General features: G+C 41.5%; 1 protein-coding gene across 1 annotated transcript in view; it reads left to right on the forward strand.

Annotated features, from left to right (window-relative positions):
- Positions 1-15,161, forward strand: part of GRIA3 (glutamate ionotropic receptor AMPA type subunit 3) — a 259,886-nt gene that overhangs the window by 54,626 nt on the left and 190,099 nt on the right. Inside the window, exon 3 of the mRNA XM_006215906.2 lies at positions 11,985-12,224. Coding sequence (XP_006215968.1) covers positions 11,985-12,224 — 240 coding nt within the window. The remainder of the gene's footprint in view (positions 1-11,984; positions 12,225-15,161) is intronic.

The following is a 15,161-nucleotide window of genomic DNA, read 5'->3' on the forward strand; positions in this document are numbered from 1 at the left end:
GCTGTTGGAACATATTTGAGGGAACCGAGGCTGTATAGATTTTTAACGCAACACAAAGGTGAACTGATTTGTATAACCACCAATTCTGCGTATTGTGAAGATGGCTTTTCAAGAGTTGCTTCCCATCAGGATTGCATTTGGGAAATTTTATAAGGCTGTTTGCAATTTGTTTAAAGTCAACTGTTAGGCAAGGATGTTAAGGACCATAGACCCCAGGAAGTGATCAGACATCAGTTATTCTACTTGTAAAATAATAAAGGGCAACAAAGGGCAATGAATCAGTCTTTTGGCTAAGTAATGACACACTGCTTCAGTGAAAGGGTAGAAAGGAGCAGTTTCCCAATTATTCTAGTCCCCTGTTCTTTACCAGAAAGTACTTCTCTGTCTCCTCTCAGCATCCTCTTCTTTTTTCACTTGCTCCTCATAAACTCAATAATAAATAGTAAATGTACATGATCAGAGATGATGAGACCAGGAAAGAAGAAAATCATTCCAGTTATTTTTTTCCTGAAATTCAGACCTGTGACCGTGTCTGAAGAACAGATCTCAGTATTAAGAGTTATTTGTATTATCTAAACTGCAAGTGTATTAAAGATCCATTTGAAACAGACTAAAGAATTCTAGCCAGTGTGTTTATTACCTGATTGTTGTCATCCTGGAAAGTGTAGGGGTGGAGAATGAAGTAGCCTGGCAATTGATTCTCTCCTTGACCCTGTCTTCTTCAGCATTTTTGTCAATAACACTTGGATAATGCTACCGAAAACAGGTCGATCAAATTTGTAGATGACACCTAACTGGGAGTGACAACTAATAAACTTGTTAACCAAATCAAGATTTAAAAGACTGGGTCCAAATCAGGAGGACACTGTTAAAGGGGAAAAGGTGCAAAAAAATTAACAGCACATATTCAGGGTCGGGGGAAGTCTGGCGAGGCAGAAGTTCCTAAACAAGATACTTGGGATATAAATTCAAGGCCACTATGTAAGAGTTGGTGCCATAGAATTCTAGAGTGGACAGGTAAAAACAAAAAACAAGAAAGCAATGCCATCCTAGGCAGCACTGATAAATACATGATGTCTGGTCCAAAATGGGCAGTGGGGGAGCATCAGTTTGCTGTCTCCTGGATGGATTCGACCTCACCTGCAGTGTAGTGCTGAGTCCCAGACATCAGACCTACGACTGACATTTAACAAACTGAAACATGTCAAAAGGAAGATGGCCAGAGTGGTGAAGGCCTGGGATCTGTGACATACACCTGAAGTGCTAGGAGTGATTAGCCTGAACGAGAGACGGCACCAAGAGGTGGGCTATATATCTTCAGATGTTTGAAGGCCTACCATTCGAAGAGAGAGTAGATATTTCAGTGAGCCTCAAACAAAAAGAAGGCACCATAGGTGGTGAAAGTTACAGAGAGGCAGATATGTGCTCAATATAATAAAGACATTTCTAATAATTAGAGCTGCCCAAAAGCAGAATGCACTACTTTGGAAAGTGGTGAGTTCCCCATCATCAGAAGTGTTCAGAGGAGATGGAGCGGTGACCTGTCAATCAAATTACAGAGGGGATTTGTGCATTGTTTAGGAGGGGGTGGCCTAGGCCATTACTCCCATCATGAAGAATGAGAGGCTCAGGAATTCAAACAGAGTGGGAAATGAAAGTATGTCTTCCTGACTGGCAGTGGACCTAAACATTTTATTATGTTTATATGGTTTTGGTTTTAATAGTGAAGTATTTCCAGCATACATAAAATAACAGATAAGCATTAATTAGCTTTTAATAAGAATTTGTTTAGGGGCCCAGCTCACCCTCCCCCAATTCCAGCATGGGCTGCAAAATTAAAGAAAATGGCTTTCAAGTGCTATATGACACAACACTGAACTTGAAGCTCTTGTCGGTGCATGACAAGTCTTAGGTCTGCTTCAAAGGCATCATAAGAGTTCATCACTTTCCTGCCCAGCTTTAGAAATTGTTTCATTGACTGTGACTGGATCACTGGATCAATTAGTTTTTCAATTAAGAGTTGTGCTAAAATCTCACGTAAAATGAGTCGCAAGACAAGACAGGCCCCTAACAGCTTTAGATGATTGATGGAGATACGTGGGTGAATGGCAGAGATGGAGGCTGGGAAGAATGAGGATTCTGTTGAGTTATTTGTTACGGTGACTACTGGGAGTCAAGAACTAATAGCACTTCCTCAATGACACTTATATTGTGGCTTTAGTAATTTTTCAAAGGAGAGTTTCAGCTGTTATTTTCATGTAATGTCAGCACATCCCTGTGACGTGGGCAGGGCCAGTGTTAGTTCTGCTGGCTGACAAATGACAGACCTGAAGCCCATTGAGATAACTGGCCTGAGACCACACAGCAGATTCGGGACTGAACCATATAAAAACCCACTGCAGTATAAAAGCACTGAAAAATAATTTTTTAAATAATATTTATAGCAAATATCATTTATCAATTGAGCAGAGACTTCTATGGAGTCAAATACTTTGCACATATCAATTTAATCCACACGATAGTGCTATGGGGTAGGTACTGTTATCCCAGTGTTTATAGATACAGAAATGAGGTTTAGAGAGTTTAAGTAACCAACCCAAGGTCAGTCATTTGATCTCAAAGATAAAATCCAAATTTTTCCACCTCCATTGCCACAACTCAAATCCAAACTACTATTGTCTCTCACCTGGATTGCAGGAAAGCATCCCGAATGTGCTCCCTGCTTTCACTGATGCCCTCTTCAATCTATTGTTCATAACCAGCCAGATGGATCTTTTAAAAATATAAATCGGCTCATGGAATAACCACGATCAAACTCCTTCCAAGATTTCCTCCTATGGTCCTTAGAATAAAATGCAATTCCTTTCCAGCATCCTGCAAGGTCCTCTGCAGCTGTGTCCCTGCCTCCTACCAGACTCATCCTGCACCCTCCTCCTTACTGGCCACACTCCAGCCAGGCTAGTCTTCTTTCAGTGCCTCAGATATATCAAGTGCTGCCCTCCGTCTGCGCCTCAGCAAGTGCTATTCCCTCTGCATGGGGTGCTCTTCTACTCTTAGGCATCAGTCCAACTGTCACATCCTCAGATAAACTTTCCCTGATCTAATCTCAGTTAAAGTCCCCTTGTCACATAGTCTCATAGCACCCCAATACCTTCCCTTCTTAGTACTTAGAACATGGCAGTCACACATCGGTATGATTCTTTTATTAATATTTGCCACCAGTACTAGACTGTTAAGTGCTATGAGGACAGAGATCGTATCTGTTTTGCTCACTGCTGTATCCCAGCACCAAAACAGTGTTTGTCACACGGTAGGAACTCAAAGCTTTATTTATTTCATATTCTTTTTCACTAAAGGTTATTACAAGATATTGAATATAGTTCCCTGTGCTATACAAAGAAATTTGTTTTTTAATCTATTTTTATATATAGTGGTTAACATTTGCAAATCTCAAACTCCCAAATTTATGAAAATGAATATATGTATATATATGCATGACTAGGACATTATGCTGTACACCAGAAATTGACACATTATAACTGACTATACTTCAATTTAAAAAAACCTTTTTTTGATGAATGAATAAATTAAAAAATGAATAAGCAAAAAATTTAAACCCCTGAGGCCAATCCTTAACCATATGTCTTGATATAAAAGGGTCTAAAAAGCACCCCCTTACCCTCAACCCATCTCAGTGCTTCTGTGGAGGGGTGGTTTGCACTTACAGTTGCAGAAAGGAATTTTCCAAAATACACATGTTCATATATTAATGCCTGCATTTGCAAGCCATTATATTCAAGTAGGATCAAATGTTGATAATGAGTGTTTTCTTTGCCAGCATTTAGATACATGACATGTAATTGCAAAAATAACTAGTTAGACTGTCGGAAGGCAGTACTACTCCTGAGAGCAGAACAAAATGTTCCAGGGAATTAACCCAAAGATGGTAATTAAACCATGGAATCATCAGCTGGAGAATGGGACTGACACCTTGTTCTGACTCTGGAACCTATAAGCACACACTGTGGTTACTAGAATCCAAGATCAAAGGGTGTTCAACGGGACGGGGAGGCTGATCCATATGAACCCAGGGAAGGTATGACCTAATTTCTACCCTACACCCACCCCGCCACATCCATCCTTTATCTAATTCTTCCTCTCCTACATCCCAGGTTAAACACAAATAGCCAATTTAAGGGCCAGACCAGGGAGGTATTTGCCTATACGGTGGGCTTTGAAGAGTCCACCCTTCCTAACTTTCCATCACTGAAATAACTCTTTTGGGATTACGTAGATATGTATGCATTTTCACTAGGTTAAGGGCTTGTTCTCTGTGGAGAGGAAGTCATAAGCCAACTCTGTGGTTATCAAACAGGGGCAGGGAGACAGGGGCAGGGAGTAATGTTGCCCCCCGCCCCGGGAATATTTGCCATGTTTTCAGGCATTTGGGGTTGTCACAATTGGCGGGTGGTAGTGGTGCTACTGGCATCTAATGGGTATGATCCAGGGATGCTGCTAAACATCCTACAATGCACAGGACAGTCCTTCACAACAAAGTATTATCCAGCCCAAAATATCAATAGCGCCAAGGTTGAGAAACCCTGAACTGACTCATTTGCAAAGATTCACTTATTAGTCCATAAACAACTCATGCACAGAGCAGATTCTTGCAAAAATGGGAGTTGGAATAGGTGTATTTTGATCAAACAGTTGGAACAGAAAGGAGGATGAGTAAGCTGATAGCAGTGCCAACGACAGATTGGAGAAAAGACTTGAAGCAGGTGACCTGCTCTCATACCCTGAGAGAGAAGGACTGAGAATCTGACCAGAGATGAACAGAAAATGGCTACCCTACATGCTGTAGAGGTAGAACTGATGAAGCATCATAAAAGAATGAGGCGAAGGTGACCCTTAGGACTCTAGCTCGGGTGACTGGAAGAAGAATGATGCATCAGGAGAAATAGTGACCAGAGGAGCAGATCTGCAGGTGGCAGGTGGGAGGGGAGAAATTATGTGCTGAGTGTGTGATGCCATGAAGGCCTCCAGGTGAGGCTGTTTTATGAGCAGTTAGGAATGTGGATCTGGAGTTCTAGAGTGTGTCTGAAGGTAGAGGTATCTGCTTGGAATTCATCCACGTGGAGGTAGTGAGATGAGATCCCCTACTTGGCCCATACCAGAAACTCCATAAATATATGTTGAATGAAAAAAACAACCGTTTAGAGTAAGAAGGAAAAATGGCCAAGGACAAACATCTTTGGACACATCTTCATTGAGCGAGTGGACCAAGAGGCAACTTAAAAGGAGGCATCAGGAAGGCACAGCCAGCAGAGTTTAGTGCTCTTGAAACAAGACTGAGCAGTTTCAAGTAGGAGGATTTGGCCAATAATATCAAATGCTGCTCAGCAGTCAAGTTGAATGATGTCTGTGAATAGAGTTGGATTTGGCAGTGGGCAGGTCGTCATCCAACCTTAGAGAGCAGGTTCAGTAAAGTGATGGGAGCAGACACTAGGTTGCAGATGCAGAGGGCTGCAAGGTCCTCATCATCCCATCATGAGTGATGAGGATAAAGAAGGAATTAGAATGATAGCTCATGGAGGTGGCAGGGATTCAGGGGGAGGTAGAATCTTTCTAGCCAATTTTTAGCCTGACAGGAAGAAAGCAGCGTAGAGAGACTAAAGGCACACACTTGAATAACTCATTGCCATTGTGTATTTTCTGAGTATGTCAATTATATTTTTGAGCTTCCTATGAAACTAAATAGATAGGAAAAAAACTAAGTAGATGGATTGATCTAGAGAGTTAACAACTTTTAAATTTTGCTGTGTTAAGTGTATTAGTTTTCTATTTACTACTGTAGCAAATAACCACAAATTTAGTGGCTCACAACAGCCCAAGTTGTTGGTCGGAGTCTCACTGGGCTCAAATCAAGGTATCAGCAAGGGCTGCATTCCTGTCTGGAGGCTCTAAGGGAGGATTCATTTTCTTGCCTTTCCCAGCTTCTAGAGGTCACCCACTTTCCTTAACTTACAGCCCCCTCCACCTTCCTTCATAGCAATGGCTGGTCAAGTCTTTCTCATAACACATCACTTTGATACTGACTTTTTTTTTAACCTCTATCTTCCACATTTAAGGACCTCTGTGATTACATTGGGCCACCCAGATTATCCAGGATAATCCATTTTAAGGTCAACTGATTAACAATCTTAATTCTATCTGCAGCCTTAATTCCCCTTTACCATGTAACCTAATTCACAGATTTGGGGGGATTAAGACATGGACATCTTTTGGGAGGCCATTATTTGGTCTACCACAGACAGTGATATATATGAATGGTATCAACATCATCATCATTTCAGAAGTGGAAGGACTCTATCTACAACACCGGAAAATAGAAATGATATAGAGAAAAGGACTGTCTTTCCTAAAAAAGAACAGTTGTCAGCCTTACCCCAACACAAACACACACACATACACGCACACACACGCGCGCGCGCACACAGACACACACACATACATGCATATTTCACCAGACTGGAAACTTCACCATGGACCAACATCACAGCTTTAGAAAGCATTGAACTACATGATCTCTCACCTCTAAGCTTCTTTGATCCCCTGGGATTCCCTGTGCTGCGTGTTACCTGGAGAACCTTCTTGTGATACATCTCTACCGGTTCCTCCATAGCTATATTTTCCTTCTTCCTGCTTGTTTCAAATGTGATCATTAAGTCAGCAAGAGACTTCAGTTTCCTTTTTTCCCCCAATTCAAAAGGCTGTGAAAAGTGTTCTATAAATGATATGCAATACTGTTATTCAGATCTTTGGGGTAATCAAGTTGTTTGACATTTTTGTAATGATGCCTTTTGGAATATGGGTGGTCTAATTAGCTGCCACAGTGTGCGTTAACAATACCTGTCCCGACCCTACAGACTTGGGGACTATAAATAAAAGCGTGACAGCTGGCTCCAGCCTTGCTTGTCACTCACCGTTGAAGGGAACACAGCTAGGGAGCTACACTAGAATCCCCAGGAATCCAGAATATAGTCAGAAACAACATCTTCAACTAGAAGAATTTGGTGTTTTGCTAGTGGGAAGAGATGGAGACAGGCACTCTTAGGAAGCAGACAACCATGATATCTCATACTGGGAAGGCACAGAGGCCCCAGGGGGAGACAGCATTTTACCAGAACGAAGGCATTATATAGGGAGGGGAAGAGTCAGAGGACAAAGTCAAATTAGCAGGGTTTCTGCCTTAACTCATTACTACCCAGGAGTGACCTAGGAGTGAGGGTAGGAAAGAGCACTGAAGAAGTGCATAAGGAAGGTGAAAGGGAGGGCAAGCTGTGCTAGCTGGGACTCCGCGGGAAGTCAAGGGCAATGGTTGCTGTGGGGAGCGGAACTTGATGGGGTCAGCAGAGGGCAAAGTGTGCTAAAAAGCTGGCAAGAGGAAAGAAATAAGGGAAGAATTATAACTTGGTTGCCAAGTTATATGTTAGGCACTGTGCTAAGTATTTTCCAGGTACCATTTCATTGACTCCTCAGCCCATGACAATAAGCAAAAGCCATGTGTATAGCTAAGACATGCTTTATATTTATTATACTTATCTTATTGGTTACTGTCTTTTCCCCCCACTTGTCTGTAAGTTCCAAGAGAACAGGATCCTTTGTCTCTTCTGTATCTCCCGCTACTTAGAACAGTGTCAGCACGAAGTAGATCCGCAATAAATGTTTGTTGCATGAGTAAATAGCTGACAGTAATTGAGTATCTATTATGTGCCAGGCACTCTTATAGATAGATGTTTCCCACAAATGAACTCATTTTAGCTTTTACAACCAATGCTGAGACAGGCACTATTATCCTAGTTTTACAAATGAAGAAACTGAGTCAGAGACACAGAGATGTTAAGTAACTTGCCTAATAAGTAGTGGATTCAGGATTTCAACCTATACAGCCTAACTCCACAACCTGCCTTTGTAATCAGTATCCTATACTGAGGCCCAGAGAGGTCAAGTAATTGGCACAAAGCCACACAGCTTAAGACTGGCAGAAATTTGACTGGAAACAAGGTCAGCCTGTCTCAGAAGCTGTTGCCCTTTCCTTTGAACTCCATGGATTCATAAGTTTGCCAGGACAACTGTTTCTTCCATCATCATTTTACCAGTGGCTAGTCTCCTGAGATAAACAGTAGGTGTGGTTCATTAAGGATTCAGATAAAGATAGCACACGTTGCTCAAAAGAATCTCGAGTCCCAAAAGATCACGCACCAATCTGCCACCTGCTCTCAGTGTTGATCTTTGAGGCTGGAGGGAACTGAGAGAAGCAGCCGGCAGATGAGTCATGGGGAAGCCCTGGTGGACCATCTCTGCTGAGCGCTAGGCATTGAGGGTAAGTCACTTTCATGCCAGGCACATCCTGACCCATGCTGTCCCAGGTAGCTCTGGAGTGGGGATGGGTGGAGATGCTGATACAGCGTTACTGAGAGACTGATTCATAATTCATGGTGTGACCTTGTGCAAGACACTTCCTCTCTTTGTGTCACAGTTTCCTGATGCCGGGGAGGCGTCAGTGGAACTCTGTGCTGAATCCGAAGAGCTCCGCTTTCTCTCTTAGGTATTAGACTTTTCCACGTAAAATTTCATGTGGAGAAAGGATTCTACAGTAAAAAACTCTGCTTGAAAAAAACCACTGAATGAAATAGCATTGAAGTTCCTTCTAACTCAAACACTCCAGGAACCCCGAAACATAGACGCTGTCCTTTGGGTCAGCTCAGTGTTCTGTTCAGCCCGACCTGCTGCGGGCCCGGGGACCCGCCGGGAGAGGCTGTGCTCGGTGTCCTAGGCTCCAGCTTCGCTCAGAGGCTATGACTCCAGTCCTCACGTGGCAGCTGGCTTCTCCATCGGGCCTTCTGCTCATGTTACTCGTATATGTTGAGACAGAGCCAAGGTAGCCACACACAGCAGTATTTGCAGGGCAGCGGCACTCTGCTTTATATGAAGGGAGTAGAACATTCACTGATTCTCTCCTCGCCGTCTTCTTGTTGCTGTCCGCCGCCCCGTGTCTGCCTGTGCGACCGCAGTCGCCTTGTGTTCCCCGAAGGCTGCCGCTGATCTCTAACACTCCTAAGTCCCTTGCCTGAGCCGCGACCAAAGCTGTAAGCTTAGTTAGGAATTTTTTATTTTCACTGGGCCCCCTCACACCTGCTCACCCGCTCATTTTTATATGGTCTTCCTGAGTCTCACTCTGCTTGTCATCACGCATTAGGCTTCAAGATTTCACTGGATGCTCCTTCCTGGAGTCTGGGTTTCACATATACATTATGACTCCCTTCTTACAAAGGCTTAAAACAAGCAAAAATAACATTCAGTTGTTTAGGTGTGTGTGTTTGTATATTTTTTAAAAACCAAGCAAACAAAAAAGCCAAATTGATGATAAATGCAAAAGTCAGAATTGTGGTTACCTCAGAGGAAGGGAGGGATCAAATCGGGGAGATAGAATACAGGAGGAAGACATAGGTAAACCTAAGTTATTAGTAATGGCATAGTTCTTAGGTTGGGTGATGATTTTATGAGTGTTCATTGTATTATAAACTAATTTATTTAGTTAAATAAATATGAAAGGTCCATATGTGAACTAGTAATGACTAACTCTGTACCCCCGAGGTTCAAAAGCATTGATTATAAGAGTAATGCAAGGGTTTTTTTTTAATTAACCAGAATCTTAACACTATAACATGCTTTAAATTTTCCCTTTCCTTCCAATATACCAAGGGGCTTTTTGAAACTCTATGTGGATCATAGCTATAGGTTTGCCTCTCTCTGAGTTTATTTCTCTCTCCATTGTTCATAATTTAGTCAGGTTGGAATTTCCTTGTTGAAAAATATGTTGCCTGCTAGGTGATACAGATCAAAGAATTATCGACTACCTGCTGAATTTTGGTGGTGAAAGGCCAGGATTGCTTATTCCAGCCTTCCAGCCCCAAGACCATGAATAAGGATGGGTTCTTCCTAGGGTTGACAGATAAAATTCAGGATCTTCAGTTAAATCTGAATTTCAAATAAAGAACACATAATTTTTTTAGTGTATGTATGAATTTGAGGCATACTTATAGTAAAAACAATTTGTTCTTTATCTGAAATTCAAATTTAATTGGACATTCTATATTTTTATTTGCTAAATCTGGAAACCCGATCTCACTCAAGTCAATGAATCCTCTCCAATGTCATTGTTGGTTTTGTATCCCAGGGAGTGTGACTTTTGGAGTTGGACTCAGGTTCAAATCCTGGCTCCTCCACTCAAGAGATAGAACATTTTGGGGTGGGGGGGTCTCAGAATTCTTATCTATTAAATAGAGATGATAGCAACACCTCATGAGGTTGTTGGGAATATTAAATGAAATAATATTTGTATAGTAATTAACACAGTGTCTGGTACCTACCAAGCACTCAATGGCTGTTAACATTATCATTGTCAATTTTATACAGAACATTATGTGCACCAGGCAACATTTGACCTTCTACTGCAAAATTCTACATTGACAGGATTAATTTGGGAATGGGACTCTCCTTAGTGTCTCCCTTGGTGATCACCAAGGCAGAGTGACATCTAGCAACTTCCTTTTGTTTCTGAATACTCCACTTGGCCTCTGTCATGAAATGCCCCAGATTCATTCTCTAATTAGCTTTCTCCTTTTAATATAAAGGCTTTTTGTGCATGTGTTTGGAGGTCACTTAAAATTCCTCAAGTTGGAGGCTATTGTCTTCCCTGAAGAAGATGCTTGGATGCTCTACCCTCAAGCCAATGACTACTGAGTTTGGCTGATAAAAAGGGGTAGCCTCTTTGCACTCTCTTCTCCGACTCACCCATCCCCATCAAAACTTACCCATCCACTTTCCCACTTGTCCTGGCATCTAATCAGACATACTAATGGCTAAAAATGATTCTATTTAATCCCCCTTCCAAGCCACAGACTTTTTTTGCCAAAACTCTAAACTGGAAAAAGTAAGCCTAACACTGGCTTTCTAGCAGATAAGGGTGACCATGCAAGACCCCTTAAATCACACCACATTATCAGCTGCCTGTTCTGTCTGCTTCACATGAATGGAAGGGAGCAGTAGTGCAAATAATCTCAAGATCATTTCCACTTGGTTTGGGGATGCACCGCATGGTGTTGTTGTAGCTGATTTGCTTTGCTAATTATGTTCTACTTAAGCTAATATTGAAATTCATTCACATCTTTTAGCTCATCTGGGCCAGAAGAGGGAAGCAGTGGTGATGTGACCCACTTTAAAATGAAGGAAAGCTGACCACGATCATGAGGTGGTGACATGAATGTTCTATGTGTGGGTTAGTAGATCTAGAAGATCAATTCAAAAGGATCAGAGAGAACTTTGCCAATTACACATGGGCAGAATATCCACCTACCCCCTGGGCACTGAAAGGCCAGTCTTCCCAATGGCCTGCCCAGAATCTGAAATCCTTTTCATTAATAGCTTACATAAAGGGTCTTAATCATAAACATAACTATGGTTAAAGCATTATGTAATCTAAGAGGAGTAACACATTTCCTAAAAGATGCGTTAGCAGTTCATCTGACTAAATCCTCAGTCACTATTGTCATCTAGGAGAAAAAGCACCGAAGGGGTGGGACATAAGACAGTTGTACTTTGATGGGGCCTGGGTGCTAAGAGGCCGCTGGGCAGCTATGGTAGAAGTACAAGAGCACCGAGTGTCTTGGGGGTGAGCTGGGAGGGTTGCTCATGGTAGACATAGAGAACATACAACTGTATCAGATAAAGTCTTCCCCTTCTTACTCTTTTCCTGCTGGGCAACTGGACTTGCAAGGGCTTCTAGAGATTTCAGAGATCTTGGTTTTCTTTTGAGGTGTGTCACTGAGAGCTTAACGATACATTGTCTTTCCAACCCTACAAGCTACAGGAAGGGCTCATGGAGCTACTGACATTTCTTTTCCTTTTTCTCATTGCAGTCTGCTCCCAGTTCTCGAGAGGGGTGTACGCCATCTTTGGATTCTATGACCAGATGTCAATGAACACTCTGACCTCTTTCTGTGGGGCCCTGCACACGTCCTTTGTCACGCCCAGCTTCCCCACTGATGCAGATGTGCAGTTTGTCATCCAGATGCGCCCAGCCTTGAAGGGCGCTATTCTGAGTCTTCTGGGCCACTACAAGTGGGAGAAGTTTGTGTACCTCTACGACACAGAAAGAGGTAAGAAGAGGCATCTGCTCTCCTCTTTGAATATTCATGTTTAACAGTGGTGTTCAGTCTTTCTCAACTTGTGTTTGTTCCCTTCTCTTCTAATAAATAAAATTTAATACCCTTTTAACATTGTAATTAATATTCGAAATGAATTGAAGAGTAAGAGCAAAAAAATCAAAGCAACAGTAATTTTAGAATCTAATTTTTCAAGTTATGTATGTCCTCCCACCCCTGGCTTTGAAAAGGGTTTTGGGATATCCTTCTGGTTGATTCACTGTTGTTTAAAAGGAACCCTCCCCCACCTCCCAAAAAATTTATCTGGTCTAAAATACACAAAGCGAAAGCTGCTTAGTTTAAAATAGAGAAAGGCCTAAGCTGGAAAGTTTGGGGAGAATTAATCCTTTCAGAGACTATAATTATCTTCATTTCAGAGATGAAAAAGCTGAAGCCCAAAGAGGGAAAGTGCTTTTTCTCACAGTAGTTTAACCACGGAGCTGGCACTGGTGTCGGTGTCTCTGGCTTCCTGAGCTTGTTCCACCAGGTCACATTAGGTCTTCAGATTACAGGGCCTCAGCAGTTATCTGATAGAAATGATGAGCGGAGACTGGCTAACCTGGGCTCTGGGGATGCATTTTTTTTCTCATAGTGAGATAATCTATTGATGACATATTATATTGAAACAGTCTCCGAAATTAAGGCTCTGATCTTAAATAGTATACAGTTAGGTTTACATATCATAATTCAGCTAAACAGACTCCTCTAAAACCCAGTTATCTTTGAGGGGTCCCTCAGTAAAACTAGGGGATCCTATCACCATGAGATCCAGAAGACAATGTTACTTTATCACTTGTTTGCTTGTAACCCTGATTATATGCTCGGAATGGCTCTCTCTGACTCAGGGTTTTCTGATTCAGAGTAAGAAGAAGTAAATGGAAGGCCTGTCTGCCTAAGGGTCCCTGATAATGACATCCTTATAGGTAACTTCACTTGAAGGGCCATTTTGTTTTTAGGAGCCCAGAGTGCTTTTCACTTCATTCTCATGTTGATGCATCATCAAACCCTGTCAGGAAATACTAAGGCCTGTATTTGCTTATGGTACTTACCTATAAAATCATATCAAATTTCATGAGCCTAAAGCAGGAGATCAGAGTTACAGTGCAAACTCTGCCACTAATTAGCTCTCTGACCTTGACCAACTCATGGACGCTCTCTTAGCTTTGGTCTCCTCCCCAAAGCTCTATCCCTTCTTAATGTAATATTCTATGATTATTTTGAGATATTATACCAGACACAGGACACTCTGTATCTTACTACTAGTCCTAACTTACATGTTAGAAGTTAATCAGTCAACCAGTTCTACAAGCTGTTATCAACTCTCAATGGTGTATTGAAATCTTGTGGTAGATGCTTATATAATACAGTTCCAAGGTGGTAGACAGAACAGGACATTCATGAAACAATTAATGAACAACATAGAACACTATCAAACTGAGTGGTACACTACAGACTGTGATTGCTATGAGAATTTTGAAAAGGTAGCACTCCAGGAAAGTAGTTTTCAGAGAAGGCTGGCTTAGGGGAGCTAGGCCTTGAAGGGTATGTAAGTTGTGGATTGTAAGAGAAAAGGGAGATGGGGGGTTGGGGAAGAGGAAAAGAACATGAACAAAAAGCAGAATCAGGAAGGAGTGTTGTGTGCTCCTGCCGAGCTTTGCCTGGCTAGGGTACCGAAATAGTTTGGACTTTCTAATTCATAATTTGCTAAATTTTAATGCATTTCATTTATTTCAAACACCAAGGATGAATTAGCTGATTTCCATGTGCTATATATAGTGTAATCTAGAACATCACAGTCGAATTTTCAGAACTGAAGTTTGCAAATTAGACAGCTTCTCTCCTGAAAGCTTTTTAAAAACTAAATAATCAGTTCTACTAATACTGTAAACTCTGATCTATTGAAAAACAGGAGATACAGTTAATGTATTCTCTCCTCACCTTCCTCACCTCCCATGACCGTCCTTTGCTCATTAGCTCTCCATTAGAGGAAATGAAGCAAAAGTCCATTTATGTCTATTTCTTATTCTTGATTTTTTTCTCAAATTGTCTCACTCAATTATTCGTACAATTCTATGGTCTTGGAGCCGAAAGAAACCTTTCTGACTTATGCATGTTCATATTTTTCCCTCTACAGCCATTTAGCTGGTGGGACTAATCTTCTCTGCTTAAGAAATACTTTCCATAAAGTTTTGTACTAATTTCCCCCTTGGAAAACCTTCTTAACACACTGCACACCATGACCCCGTTCCAAAATTTTCAATGGCTTCTATCATGCACATTGAAAAATAAAAGAAGTCTATTCCTGAAGTCTTGACATAATTATGCCTCAACCACTAACAAACCTGTTGTCCCTATGTTTCCTAATGAGAACCTTCCACTGAAGGCAGCTCCCCTTTTCCACTGCTGCCCAAATGTGCCAGAAGCATGCTTGCCTCAGTAACTGCCTTTCTTCTGTTACCTGGAATTCTCTCTTTCACCTAGATTATGAAAATCTGCCTACCCTTCCATTTTTCTAAACCCACTTCAAACTCAACCTCCCCAAGGTAGCCTTCCCTGACTACTCTAGTGCACAATCATTCATTCATTTATTCAATAGGTGGTAGGGTTACAATGATGAATAAGGTAGACATGGTTCCTATTGTCATAAAGTTTACATTCAAATGAGGGAAATAGGAAAAAAACAGGTAAATCAACAAAATAATTATAAATTTAGACAAGGTTCTATGAAAGAAACAAAGAAACAGATACTAATGGATAGAACCTAATTTTAATAGGATTCTCAGTGACAATCTTACTGAGAAGAGGCATCTAAGCTGAGAACTAAAGAATTAGGAGACAGCCATATGAAGAATAGAGGAAATGATATCATGTGATATTTGTCTTTGTCTGTTT

Source organism: Vicugna pacos, chromosome X (genome assembly GCF_048564905.1).
Source record: "Vicugna pacos chromosome X, VicPac4, whole genome shotgun sequence".
Taxonomy (NCBI): Eukaryota; Metazoa; Chordata; class Mammalia; order Artiodactyla; family Camelidae; genus Vicugna; species Vicugna pacos.